The 14060-nt window shown below is 38.4% G+C and overlaps 1 protein-coding gene across 20 annotated transcripts in view; it reads left to right on the forward strand.

Annotated features, from left to right (window-relative positions):
• Positions 1-14060, forward strand: part of magi2a (membrane associated guanylate kinase, WW and PDZ domain containing 2a) — a 556955-nt gene that overhangs the window by 477277 nt on the left and 65618 nt on the right. For all 20 annotated transcript variants that reach the window (XM_073066607.1, XM_073066606.1, XM_073066590.1 and 17 more), the window contains 2 exons: positions 5164-5255; positions 9191-9383. In XM_073066607.1, coding sequence (XP_072922708.1) covers positions 5164-5255; positions 9191-9383 — 285 coding nt within the window. The remainder of the gene's footprint in view (positions 1-5163; positions 5256-9190; positions 9384-14060) is intronic.

The raw sequence follows: 14060 nt of genomic DNA on the forward strand, positions 1-14060 counted from the left end.
ACTGCTCTTGGCATCTTCTGGATGTGTTGGCATTCCAAACAGTGCATGGTGAGCTGCTCAATCTGTTGATCTATTCTGGCCACCAGACAAAGCTTTGAGCCCACACTTTCATTCTGATCATGCCTAGTAGACCAGCATTTAGCTCCTCCAACATTTTAACTCTTAGTGTAGATGGTGTGCCATCTCTCAATCCCGATATAAGACAACCCTTGTCAAGAGCAAGTTCACTCTGGCACTGGTAAAAATGGGGGAACTGGAATTTCTGCTGCACAGTCCAGTCATTTTTTGGTTGCCACATAAACCTGATTTCCTTTTGGATCATTTCTCCAGTAATAGAGAGACTTGTGATTTGCATTAGGGAAAATACATCAAGAGGAGTATCCTCTTTTGTACAGTCTTTAAGTATTTTTTTCAAGGATAAATGGAACAATCCATCAACATTTTCATGGTTAATTGCCTCTTGAATTCAATCTTGTAATTGTGTCCTCCAAGAAACAGAGCCCATCTCTGAATTAATGATGCTGCTGTTAGTGGAACACACTTGAATGTTTTGATAATGGACATTAGTGGTTCATGATCAGTAATGAGGGTAAACTGTCTCCCATGCAAATTCTCCCCAAATCAGGCTTAAGGCCTCCACCAATCTGTGTATAATTTTTCTCTGGAGCAGTAAAGGAACGTGATGCAAAGGCTATAGGGCGTTCACTTCCATCACTCATAACGTGACATGACTGCACCTGTACCACGTGGTGAGACATCACAGGCAAGCTTCACTGGGCAATGTGGATCATAATGTGTGAGTACAGTGTCTGATGTCAATTCTTCCTTTACCTTTTTGAAAGCCACCTCAAACTGCTTTGTCCGTTGCCATTTATTCCCGATCTGTAGTAATGAGTCCAAGGGATGGAGCACATAGCCAGGTTTGGCATGAACCTATTATAGTAATTGGCAAATCCTAAAAAAGGGTGGCAACTGTGGCATGTTCTTTGGCCTTGGGGCATCCACCAATGCTTGAATTTTCTCAGCCTACTGTGTAATCCTTATGCATCATTTGTGTGACCACAGTAAGTGATACTTGGTTTAAAGAATTCACACTTGTGTCATGCTCTGAGCCCATTATCCTCACTGGTAACAGGTTACACTACATGCCTGGACAGCATTGTAGCATCTTATCCATAGCCAGCTGCAGATGGTACTGCAAAAATAATCCTATTACAGCAATAAAGCCCTTTGTGAGTGTTTATGGTGAGAAATACTTCGGACTCTTCTACTATTACCATCTGTAACTAGTCCTCAACTTAGTCAACTTTGCTGAAGTGTTTTTTTATTTTTCAGAAAGGTTTGGGAAGATATCCTCCATCCTCAGCATAGAGCATTGATCTACTTTCGGTACTGGGTTGATGTTTGCATTAAAATCACCACAGATCCTGACAGATCTCTCCATCTTGGCTACTGGGACCACTGGCATTGCCCATGAGCTGCATTCTACTTTGAAAAGAATTCCTTCAGCCTCCATGCGATCTAACTCACTGACTACTTTATCACGAATGGTAGCTGGAACTGGATAGGCTTTGTGAAACCTGGGTGTGGCATTTTCATTTAACACTGATGTGTTTTGATGTACTTGAGTTTTCCAGTGCCATCCTTGAACACTGGTGCGGCCTCATCAGTACCTTTCTTATTTCACTTTCAATTGACTCTATTGCAGGGGAAGTGCATGCAAATAGTGATGGATCTCCAATCAAGTTGTTTCAGCTAGCCACTGCCTCACATTGCTGGCCCTCCTGTTTTTACCATGTACAACCCCAATTTGGCTTGTTGGCTGTTATATTTCACTGTTATGAATATCATTTCCACAGGAGTTATTTTTTCTCTAGCGTAAGTTCTTAGTTAGATATCTACAGGCTTCAGTTCAGTATCTTGGAAGTGCCATTCAAGCTCATTTTGTGGAATGATTGAAACAGCTGAGCCAATGTCCAGTTCCATTTTAATTAATTTGCCATTCACTATTGGTGTACACCATATTGCTTGTCTAATGTTAGTTTTCACATTTTAAATCTCAAGGCTACTTAATCCTGTGTCACTCTTATCATTATCAGATTTTCCATCATCAGCATGCAGATTAGTTCTCTTTTTGAAACTGCAACTTGACTTTTTAATCTTTTTCTCTTCCCTGTGCAGTCCGTTTATTTTTGTCCAACATGCTCTTTGTATGTGTCGTACTTCATTGCATTTTCTGCAGGTTTTGCCTTTAAACCTGCATTGGTCTGATGTATGTGATCCCCTGCCACAACATTACACAATTTGTTCAGCCAGGCAGGTTTCCATTTAGACATTGTTATTTTGTTCACAGTCACTTTCATTCCTGATTCGATTGTATCTCTGGTTGCGCTTTTACGCTGATACAGTGATTTCAAGTGGTCTTTTAAATATGAGTTGTGCTTCAGTTAGGAGTTGTTTTTGGATGATTTTTGTAAGATTCTGCATACTAAATGATCTTGCAGTGCATCATTAAGCCCCTCACTGAACTGATAATCCTCAGACAACTTATTCAATTCAGCCACGTACACTGAAATGGACCCCCCTTCATTTTGGTTCCACTTATGAAACCTAAAGATTTCTGCAGTCAACACTGGTTTCAGTTCTAAATGATTCTGCATTATGTTCATCATATCAGCTAAGCTCCTTTCAGTTGGTTTGGTTGGAGCAGTCAAACTTCTAAGCAGACTATATTATCTTCCACCATTTACACTCAGCAAAACTGGAACTTGTTTCTCTTCAGCTATTCCATTTGCTTTAAATTACTGCTCAAATCACTCAGTATCCAAATCCAATTATCTGTTGTGCAGTTGAACACATCTATCTTATCAATGTAGCCATTTCTGCTTTTTCTATCACCCACTACTTACTGTTTATAAGCCTGTGAATTCTGTCTGTTTTCTGCCTTTTTAAACTCAATTTTCTTTCTCCTCTTGCAAAAAAAAACATGCTGTACTTTTTTTTAACTCGAATGTCTTGCTGCTCTCCAACAGGTAGGTAGGTACTTACAAAACATTAGTTTATGTTTTGTAATTCCATAACATAAAACTAATCGAATGAAAAACATGGAGGTGGGGCTAACGTGTACTTCATTGTGTTTTTACTTTAGTGACGTGCACACTTACAATATTGTGGTGTAATGACGCATGCTTTTCACATACTTTCGCATATAACCCATAATGAATTATTTAAGCAAACAAAGAAGGCTTAATCAAACAATGGATTTACAATATTACTCAAATATTACTAAATTATTAAATACACAACCCAATCCTCTTGTTTATTAACAACTTGAGTTTTGACTTATGGCACTCCATTTGAAAATAAAATGCCATTTTCCTACCTATATTGACTAGTACATGCAAATAATTAAGGAACAAGTAAAAGATTTTTAATTTAGAAAACTGAGTGACTAGAGAAAACTTTTTTTTGTAGCAGCCTATTTTAAACACTGTGTGTTCTACAGGCTGATTGGTCAATCACATGTCATCCACCTCAGTCACAAATCATTTTCATCCAAAACGGTATTCTGCTCGCTGAACAGAGGGAAATTCTGAAAAAGACTAATTATGTTTTAGCATGCTAGATAACTTTTTTAATCAAAGCTATTAACTAAATGTTACAGAGTTCAGACATTAACGTTAATTAAAATTTTGTGGGAGATACATGGGCAGATGTTATTAGAGAACATAGAACATTACAGCACAGTATAGGCCCACAATGTTTTGCCAACCTTTTAACCTACTTCTAAGATTATTCTAAGTCCTCCTTCCCACATAGCCCTCCACTTTTCTTTTATCCATGAGCCTTTCTAACAGTGTCATAAAGGTCCCTGATGACTCTGCCTCTACCACCACCCTTGGAAGTGTGATTCATGCACCCAACACACTTTGTAAAGAAAAAACTTAACTCTGACATCCACCCTTATATTTTCCTCCAAACACCTTCAAATTATGCCCCCCGTATTAGCTATTTCCACCTGGGAAAATGTTTCTGCCTGTCCACTCGATCTATGCCTCATCACCTTGTACACCTCTATCAAGTCACCTTTCATCCTCCTTTACTCCAAGGAGAAAAGCCCTAGCTCATGCTCCCTATCCTCATAAGACACGTTCAGTCAGAATCCCGGTAAAAACTCTTCTGCACTCTCTGTAAAGCTTCCACATCATTCCTGTAATGAGCTAAACACTATATTCCAAGTGTAGTCTTAACTAGCATATTGTAGTGCATTATCTCATTGCTCTTGAACTCAACCCCCCCCCCCCCCCAACAACTAATGAAGACTAACACACCATACACCTTTTTAACAACTCTATCAACTTTGGCAACTTTGATGGATCTGTGAATGAGGATCCCAAAATCCCTCTGTTCCTCCACACTGTTATGAATCCTGCCCTTGACCCTGTATTCTGTCTTCAAATATGACCTTCCAAAGTGAATCACACTTTTCCGGATTGAAAATGATTCTTTATAAGTTGTTCAGGCCATAAAACTGTTCTTTCTATTCTTGCTGCTTGAATTACTACCTGTAAATACATACTTAAAATACTTAAGCAGGTCTGTTTTGCTGAGATGCCTTTTGCAAGGTGCCTTTGAGCAAATAAAAAAAGTAAACATTTAATCCTGATATCAAAACTATTTTTTCCATTTGAAGAAATTGCTGACCATTTCTAAGTTTGGTTGAGATGATGATAATTGCATGAGGCACATCATATTTCTGCCTTAGCTTTGGAGACTAAGTTCTGTTTGTTGCCAGCCACAGAGAATTCTGGATCACAGAACTGAATCCAATAGATTCTATTATTATTTATTAACTCAAAATCTCTTGGTCTTTGAAGCACTTCTAATCTAATGGATATGTAAAAGCAATCAGCCACAGCGAGCAGGATCCTCTTTTGGTTTTCTGGATTATTTATTCTAGAAATTTTTCATCTTTGGAACTCACACTTGTTTCACTTGTGTAAGTCTTTGTTGGTGTAATGCAGTCCTTATATTCCATGTTGTAGGAACTAATGTAAAGCACATTTGGTTGTTTTATTTTAAATTCACTCCAAGAGAATTCACAAGCATGAGGTTGTGTCTTACTAATTTGATTGTACTTAATCTTCTTTTCATTTAAATTAGGTCCAGATTACCGTGAATTAGATGTGTATTTACGCAGACAAGAATCTGGATTTGGTTTCAGAATCCTGGGGGGAGATGAACCTGGTCAACCAGTAAGTAAGCTGTAATATTCATTTCAGTTTCCAGAATAAAAGCCAAAGAAGAAACATTTCAATCTTTACAACAATAAATAAAATCCTGATTTTATTTTATGGCAGTTTTTCGGAGGCTGACTGATCACTGCATTTTCAACATTACAATTTTAATTTCAAATTTCTGAATATCTGTTGTAATCTATTTGAATCTAATTCATTGGACTGTCATTGCAGTGAACATACTTCTCTAAATTCTGAGCCTGTACTTATTTTACTGAGTAATTAATTCTGAAATATAGACAAATTTCTCAAAGATTAGCTGACATTGCTTCACAGACAGCAATCTCTGTACCCTTCACCGCAAAGTCTAGACTTGCAGAGGTGGCAAACAGTGGCACGTGCTGGCACATGGCATGCAGTGCTGCCCCTCAACTCTTTAAATCTTTACCACCAAATGAAGCAGCAAATAATCTTTTACAACCAGAAAGCAGTGAGACGTTTTTACAGGAAATGTTACATGTTGGTTTAGTGCTAGCTAGATGATTGTGAAAACACAAAACATTGGATGTTTTCTTTTAAACCTCACAGACCTCCTGTACACATCAGTATTTAGATAGTAAACGGTTACAACAGTAATACCATTTAGAAATCATTATTTTTCAATTGTCTGTTTGAAAATGTTATATTTATACATTTTGAACAAGTTTTCTAAAATGCTTCATTTATTTCAGTCTCTCATTATTTCTTCTTATACCCATCTCACCTTTCTGGGGCACAGACCACCTACAGCAGCTCACCAGAATCCTTTATCCTGGACCAGACTTTCATGATGTCTCCAGGTGTAGCCCGTCTTTGAAGATCCTTCCTCTACCAGGGTGGGGGGTAGTCTTTGGAGCTTCTGTTGGAATTACTTTTGCACTGGGTTTTAATGGATAGGGTTGCTAGCCCCATGCCCAACTCTCCTCCTCTTGCAGCTGAGCTTGGGACCATCCATGGTGGAGTTCATTGTTATACTTTTATTAATAGTAATACAATGAATAAACATAAATAAGCAACAAGACCCATCCTTTTTCCTCAAAAAAATAAAGTTATTCCTTCTACCAAAGTGCATGACCATACACTTACTTCCCTACACTGCATTTTATTTGCCCAGTCTTTTAATCTATCCAATACCTTGTGCAGACTCCTGATTCCTCAACACAACATGTTCCTCCATCTATTTTGGACATAAAGCCATCAATTCTGTCACCCAGATCATTAACATATAACATGAAAAGGAACAGACAGAGAAACAGTACAGACCCCTGCACAACACCACTAGTTGCCAGCTAGAAGAGAACCCCTTTATTGCCACTCTTAGCCTCCTTCTAGTCAGCCAGTCTTCAGTCCATGCTATTATCTATCCTGTAACACCATGGGCTCTCATCTTGTTTAGCAGCTTCATGTGCAGCATTTTGTCAGAGGCCTTCTGAACATTCAAGTAAGCAACATACAAGGACTCTCCGTTGTCTATCTTGTCTGTTATTCCCTCAGAAGAATTCTAACTGATCTGTCATGCAAGATTTCCCCTTAAGGAAGCCATGCTGAACTTGGTCTATTCATTGTGTGCCTCCAAGTACCCCGAAACCTCATCCTTAGTAAAGGACTCATCATTGCCTCTAAAAGTATACTAAATGTGGAAATGAAATTGAAAGGGGAGATAATGGCAAATCAAAACAGGACATGAAAGAAAGGTTACAGGAAGAAGGCAGGAGAATGGAATTGTGAAGGAAAATAGATCATCCATGATCGAATAGCAGATAAGGCTTGATGGGCCAAATAGCTAATTTTGCACCTATGTTTTGTGGTCTAATATTGTTACTAATTCATTAATCATCGATAATTTCTGCTGAAAAATATCGTGGCACGCAAGAGAATTTTCAGGAAGATTATTGCCAGTTTGGGCACACGCTCTCTGAAAGATTCGCTGTCTCTGGTCTAGAGAAAATAGAATTGATATGCATTTAAGTTACTTACAATCTATTCTCACCGGGTGCTGAAAATCAGTCCTAAAATAACGTTAAGTAAAATAGCATTATTTGCTTTGCAAACCATCTGACTCAATTAAATCTCATTGTAGGTACCTGCTCTGTTAAGTCTCTCACATAAATATTTTAACATAGATTTATGTTCTATTTTACTTCCTGAAATACTGTCTGTAAAAATTCTTTAACTTATTTAAAGGAGATCTATAGGCAAGATTTTCTACACAGTGGGAAACTTTGTCAAGATCATCCCTAACTACAATTTTGCTTCTATGAACAAATTCTGGGCTAGTGTCATGGATCAAGATATTTTTTAAAAACTTGTATGTGATCCTTATTATTTCTTGCAGCAACTACACATTCTACCCTACAAAAGTATTCTTATATAATAATTTAAAGAATTGAAAGTGCAATTTAGCTATTAACCAAAAGTGTATGGTTGTAAGTTATGCTCTAAATCACTTACTTCAGCATAGTGAGTTAAACATATATGCTAGTTATGGACTTGTCTTAAATAGTTTGAGTGTAAGTAACATTTCCTGTTTTGCATGCCACCATCAGGTTGCAAATGAGAGTCAAGCGGCTGACCTGCTTGTTGGTTTCTGACAGGGCGTTTGGAGCTTGGTACCTGGAAGAATGTCAGATCCCATCTGGTGGCCACCCTTACAAATGTCTTTTTTTTTTGAGAAATGCCTAGCATTTAATCAAAATCCCAAAGACTGTTACATATTAGTAATTTGTACATTGCATCTCTACAAGTGTTATCTAAGTGCAAAGTCTGAAATAAATGCAAAGCTAATTAAAACCCACAATCGCTAACTGTTTAACACAGGGGAACACAGCCCAGTGATGATTAAACTAAATATTACCATGCATCCATATAGATTTTCAAAATGAAACCCTTACTGTAAAATATTACTAATATTCAAGATACAGAAATTAAAGAAAATTTGATTTACTGTTACGTGAACACAAGATTCCAGACTACATATTTCACCTAGTCCAGAAAGGACACAATCAAGAGGAATGGGTAATGTGAAAATGTCTGAACTGACATTTTCACATTATTCAACTGTCATCGGGAAGTCTCTGTCTGCATCACTATTTTTCATTCTTGTCATGCAAAAAGGAATACAAAACTCTTCACAGCGAAAAGAGCATTAGAATATTCTTATTGCCAAGCAACAGCTTCAGTGGCAAACTGAGTTCAGAGATAAATGATATATTCATGAACTCATCAATGTCTGATCCACATCAGACAAAACTGTCTTCAATATGTTATTTCTTGCCAGTAAAGAAGCTGGAAGCTTGTCGTAATACATTAAGATACAGTAGGCTTCTCCTTCACCATTATTTATAATATTTTGATTCTAAAGGATTCTGAAGGTAAAGCTGAAGAAAAAATGGATAAATTGAAATCTTCCTCAATCAACATTTCACAATAGTGTTCATTCTTCTGGATTATCTATATCAACATAATTATGATTCCTGAATATAAAATGTGAGCAGAATTTTATTTGAATTGAACACAATCAGTTGCAAATCTGGCAAATCTCAAAAATCACTTTGAACATAAATTGCTGCTTCGGTAATATCACCTTTACAATTAATTGAAGCTGTTTAGTAGTTTTTAGAATCTAGCAGAGCTATGCTAAATACTGCAATGGTCATGTATTCTAAATTATCAATTTTTATCTTCCTACTGTGATGCAATGTACTTACTGTTTGAACAAATATCAAAATAACGTGAAAATTTTCACTAATAAACTGGAGCTAATTCTCCAATAACATTGGTAAAAGTGAGAAGTTATAACTTGTGTTTGTCTTCAATCATTTTAATTAGTGTTTGTTCTTACCTGGTTTATGGTACCATTAAGCAAAATTGACATTTTTAAAATAACTGACACTCTTTCTGTTTCATCGCTGAAGATTCTTATCGGAGCTATAATTACAATGGGGGCTGCTGACAGAGATGGTCGTCTTCGCCCAGGAGATGAGTTAGTTTATGTGGATGGAATATTAGTTACTGGAAAATCTCACCGTTATGTGATAGATCTGATGCATAATGCGGCCCGAAATGGCCATGTCAGTCTGACTGTGCGAAGAAAGGTTCTGTCTATAGGTAAGTACTGCATAACTGTACTACCAAGAACAGTTCACGTGCTTTGTGAGTGTAAACTTGAGTTAAATCCTAGTTTTGAATAAACTTAAAATTTACTCACCATTACACTAAATTCTTTCTAGCTGTATGGGATAGGGACATGCAATTCCCAAGGATATTAAAATGCAAAAACAGCAGGGCTGCCTGTTGCTTCAGAAGGACAATTAATATGTTTCTTATAGATTTAAACAGTATTCTTTAGAGAATTCTTAAAATACTGTAACTTTTGATCAAATAATATCAGTATGGGTCTTAGGACTCCACAATTATAAGGAAAAAGTTCAACAAACTAAAACATCTTGTTTATGATATGTAACAGTGCTAGATTTCCTTTCCTGCTCCATCACAGTACATGTATTGTGGGATCTTGTGAAATGTTAGTAGATCCACTTCAAGTTCTTGCCATTTATCCTTCACTCCTTCCTACACAATAAGGGTCAGGAATTTCAGGAATACTATGTGAATGTGGAAGACCTGACATTTCTGGCTAATCTCTGGGCGGTTTCCTGATTGTGCTCCATGTTATGTTTTGAACTCCAGAAAATAATCAAAAGAAAAACATGGGAGCCCAGAATATGTGTGCACTTAGTTTTTCTTTAGCGGGGCTCTCACATATGACATGGTGGTGTAATGACGTATGCCATTCACGTGCATTTATGTATAACTTGTATTGAATTACATAAACAAAGAATGCTTAATCAAACAATATATTTACAATATTACTGAAATACTAAATACACTACCATTCTCGCTACTTAGCTATAAACTCCAATTCAATATATACTGTATCTCAACTCATATATGTAACATATTGCTCTCTAGTCATATCAGCAGTATACTACACCTACTCTATGACATCCACAGCATGGTAATTTTAAATTGTACCATTCAGGCCAAAAGATTGAATTGCTGTGGAAGCTTTCTTCCTGACGTCTTTCCTGACAAGGGAGATCACTCTGCTAAATAGGTGAGACATAGCTGTCAACCAATCTCATGCATCCTCCGTGGTGGTTGTAAGACTTGACTCTGGGACTGCAAGAAATGGTTCTAACAGCTCTGAGCACCTTTTTCCTCTAACAGTTGACTTTGCTGTATTCAACTGATTGATGCATTGTCTCTAGATTACACCAAACACAATCTCCACTGGGTAAGAGAGTGGTCCTTAGTCTGTCCTTAATCTTTCCAAGTACCCACTGTTGGTTACTTCAGAAGTCCCTCACCAGGACTGTTTGTCCAGGTGTGAAACACTGAACCTCCTTGTTTGAGAAGCCCTCAATTTGTCGCAGCTGTTTGTCATGCATGCTCCTTCTAAGACTGGGACTGTGGATATCAAGGCGTGACCCAGGAACAGCATAGCTGGTGAGTTGTTGCTTGTGGAGTGTGCTGCACTGCAATATGCAAGGAGGAAATAGGCGGGCTTCTGATTGTGTTAGTGTAGTGTGTTCTGTTGACATTGCTTGCAGTGTCTTCTTTAAACAAACCTTTCTACCAAACAATTTATAGCTGGATGGTACGATGCAGATATAATATGTAATTCATTTTCAGGAATGACTGAAACTTATGCCATAAACCCTGGTCCATTGTCACTAAGTATTCTGGAACTGCAGTTCTTGAGAAGAGGCTATAGTGTACAAGGCTATAGTGGAGGCTATTGGGAACATTTCTGGCTGCCTTCTAGCTGCATACACTACCACCAAGAAATTTATGCCCATGAACACTCTGGCAAAATCCAAGCAAATCCTCTCCCAGAGAAATGCAGGCCATTCCCAAGGATGAAGAGGTGCTACTCTTGTCATCTTCCGAACCCGTTGGCATCCCATACAGTGTGTAGCAAGCTGCTCGATCTGTTGATCTATCCCAGGCCACCAGACAAAACTTTGAACCAATGGTTTCATTTTGACCATGCCTAGGTGACCAGCACATAGCTCCTCCAACACTGTAGCTCTCAGCTTGGATGGTGCAACAACTTTCAATCCTCACATAAGGCATCTGATAACAAGGGCGAGTTCATCTGGTGCTAGTAAAAGTAGGGTGACTGGAATTTATGCCACACATTCTAGTCATTTTGGGTTGCCATGTGGACCTGAGAGAGTTTGGAGATTTTTTCTGGTTCCCTTTGGATCAGCTCTGCTATAATAGGGAGACTTTTGATTTGCATTATTGACACGTGGACTGTCCTCTTTTGTAAATTTTTCAGGTATTTCCTGCTCCCAGGACAAATGGGACAATCCATCAACATTTCCATGATTAGTTCTCTTAAATTTGACATTGTCACTGTGGCCTAAAGAAACACAGCCCATCTCTGCAGCCATGCTGTTGTTGTTAGTGGATCACCCTTCTGTGGATTGAAAATGGGCACCAGTGGGTGATGATCCGTAATGAGGGGAAACTTCCTCCCGTAAAGTACTGGTTGAAGCATTCTACACCCCAAAACAGACTCAGGCCTCTGTCAATTTGTGCACAACTTTTGTCTGCAGCAAAAAGGGAACGTGATGCAAAGGCTATGAGGCGTTCACTACCATCACTCACTACCTCACATTGCTTTGTCCAATGCCATTTCTTCCCAATCTGTCATAACGAGTATTAGAATATTAGAAAGTTTTTGACAACAACAGGCCATTTGGCCCAACAAAGCTTCCTACACTCCTATTTACATAGTGTGTTGAAATAACTAGCAACACACACACAAAATGCTGGAAGAGCTCAGCAGGCCAGGCAGCATCTGTAGTAGAGAGCACAGCTGACGTTTTGGGCTGAGACCCTTGTGCAGGACTAGAGAAAAAAAGTTGTAGATTTAAAAGGTAGGGGGAGGGGAGAGAGAAACACAAGGTGAAACCTGAAGGGGGAGGAATGAAGTAAAGAGCTGGGAAGTTGATTGGTAAAAGAGGTACAGGGCTGGAGAAGGGGGAGTCTGATAGTAGAGGACAGAAGGCCTTGGAAGAAAGAAAAGGGGGGAAGAGAAGCCCCAGAGGGAGGCGATAGGTGGGCAAGGAGATAAGGTGAAAGAGGGAATGGGGAATGGTGAAGTAGATGTGGGGGAGCATTACCAGATTATCGAGTTTAGATTTGGAAGTCTCTCACACTCTGAACTACACAACTAGGTAGTTTGTTCCATGTGTCCACAGCTGGCTTCCTGATGTTAGTCTGAAATCTCTGTTTAACCAGTCTCCACCTATGGCGCTGTATCCTTAATGATGGATTAATTTTGTAGTAGCAGCTGGCATCCACCTTACAAAAATGTTTTTGAATACTTCTGTCATGTCTCCTCTCATTCTACAACTTCTTAGACTAAAACGATTTAATTCTTTCAATCTTTCTTCATAGCCCTGCAGACATGGAATGAGTCTAGTCACCCTTCTCTGAACTCTCTCCTGTGCCTTCACATCCCTCACACAATATAGAGACCAAAATTGTACACAAGGTGTGGCCTCGCAAGCACATTATACAGCTTCAGGAGAATGTCTCTAGATTTGAATTCCACTGAGTGCGTTATATAGCTCACATTCTATTAGCCTTCCAAACCACTTCTGTGCATTGTCCAGATATTGACAGTGAGCCCAAATCCTTCTCATACAGTGCACTTTTAACTCAAACCCCCTCCCCCGATTGTATATTTATATCTAATATTTCTCATTCCTATATGCAACACTTTACATTTACCTACATTAAATTTTATCTGCCCGCATCTGGATTTGGTTTAGACCTAACTGCATTGATTCTGCTGCCTGAATGTTATTAGCCCATCCCCCTAATTTTGTGTCATCGGCAAATTTTACTAGTTTATTTGTTACGGGCTTATCCAGATCATTAATGTAAATGAAAAGCAGCAGTGACCCCAGAACTGATCCCTATGGAACCTCATCATTAACACTGTCTAGGTGTGAAAATGATCCTCTCACCACAACTTGTTGTTTTCTGTTTTTGAGCCAATTCTGCACCTATTTGCACACCTTACCTCTTGTAATTTAATTATTAACCTCTCACGGGGTACCTTGTCAAAAGCCTTCTGAAGTTCCAAGTAAATAATATCAACCAATCTATTGTTATCATAAATTTTGATGCCTCTTCATAGAATTCCAACATATTAGTAAAACATGATTTCCCCTTTCTGAACCCATGCTGGCTTTCTGCTAACATGCCTGTTCTTATCATCTGCTTTTCCACCTCATTCTTTCTAATTGTTTCAATTATCTTACCTGATGATATATGTTAAGCTTACTGGTCTGTTCTTACCAGGGGCAGTGCAGTCACCCTTCTTATATACCAAGAAGATGTTACCTCATTTCCAGTTCTTGGGGACCTTTATCAGTCTTCAATGACTTTTGAAAATACATCTTAGCATTAGTTCACAGGGTGGAGCACAGTAGCCATGTTTGGCAGGAGCCTGTTATAGTAATTGACAAATCAAAAAAGGACAGAAACTGTGATACATCATTTGGCCTTGGGGAATCCACCATTGCTTGAATTTTTTTCAGCATACTTGTGTAATTCTTGTGCATCAATGGTGCAACTACAGTAAGTGATACTTGGCTTAAAGAATTCATACTCTTCGCATCATGCTGCGACCACAATGTTCTAATCTTTTAAAGACAGTCTTGAGGTAGATGTTCCTTGTCATCCTTACCAATAACAGTGATG

Source organism: Hemitrygon akajei, chromosome 14, assembly GCF_048418815.1.
Source record: "Hemitrygon akajei chromosome 14, sHemAka1.3, whole genome shotgun sequence".
Classification (NCBI taxonomy): domain Eukaryota; kingdom Metazoa; phylum Chordata; class Chondrichthyes; order Myliobatiformes; family Dasyatidae; genus Hemitrygon; species Hemitrygon akajei.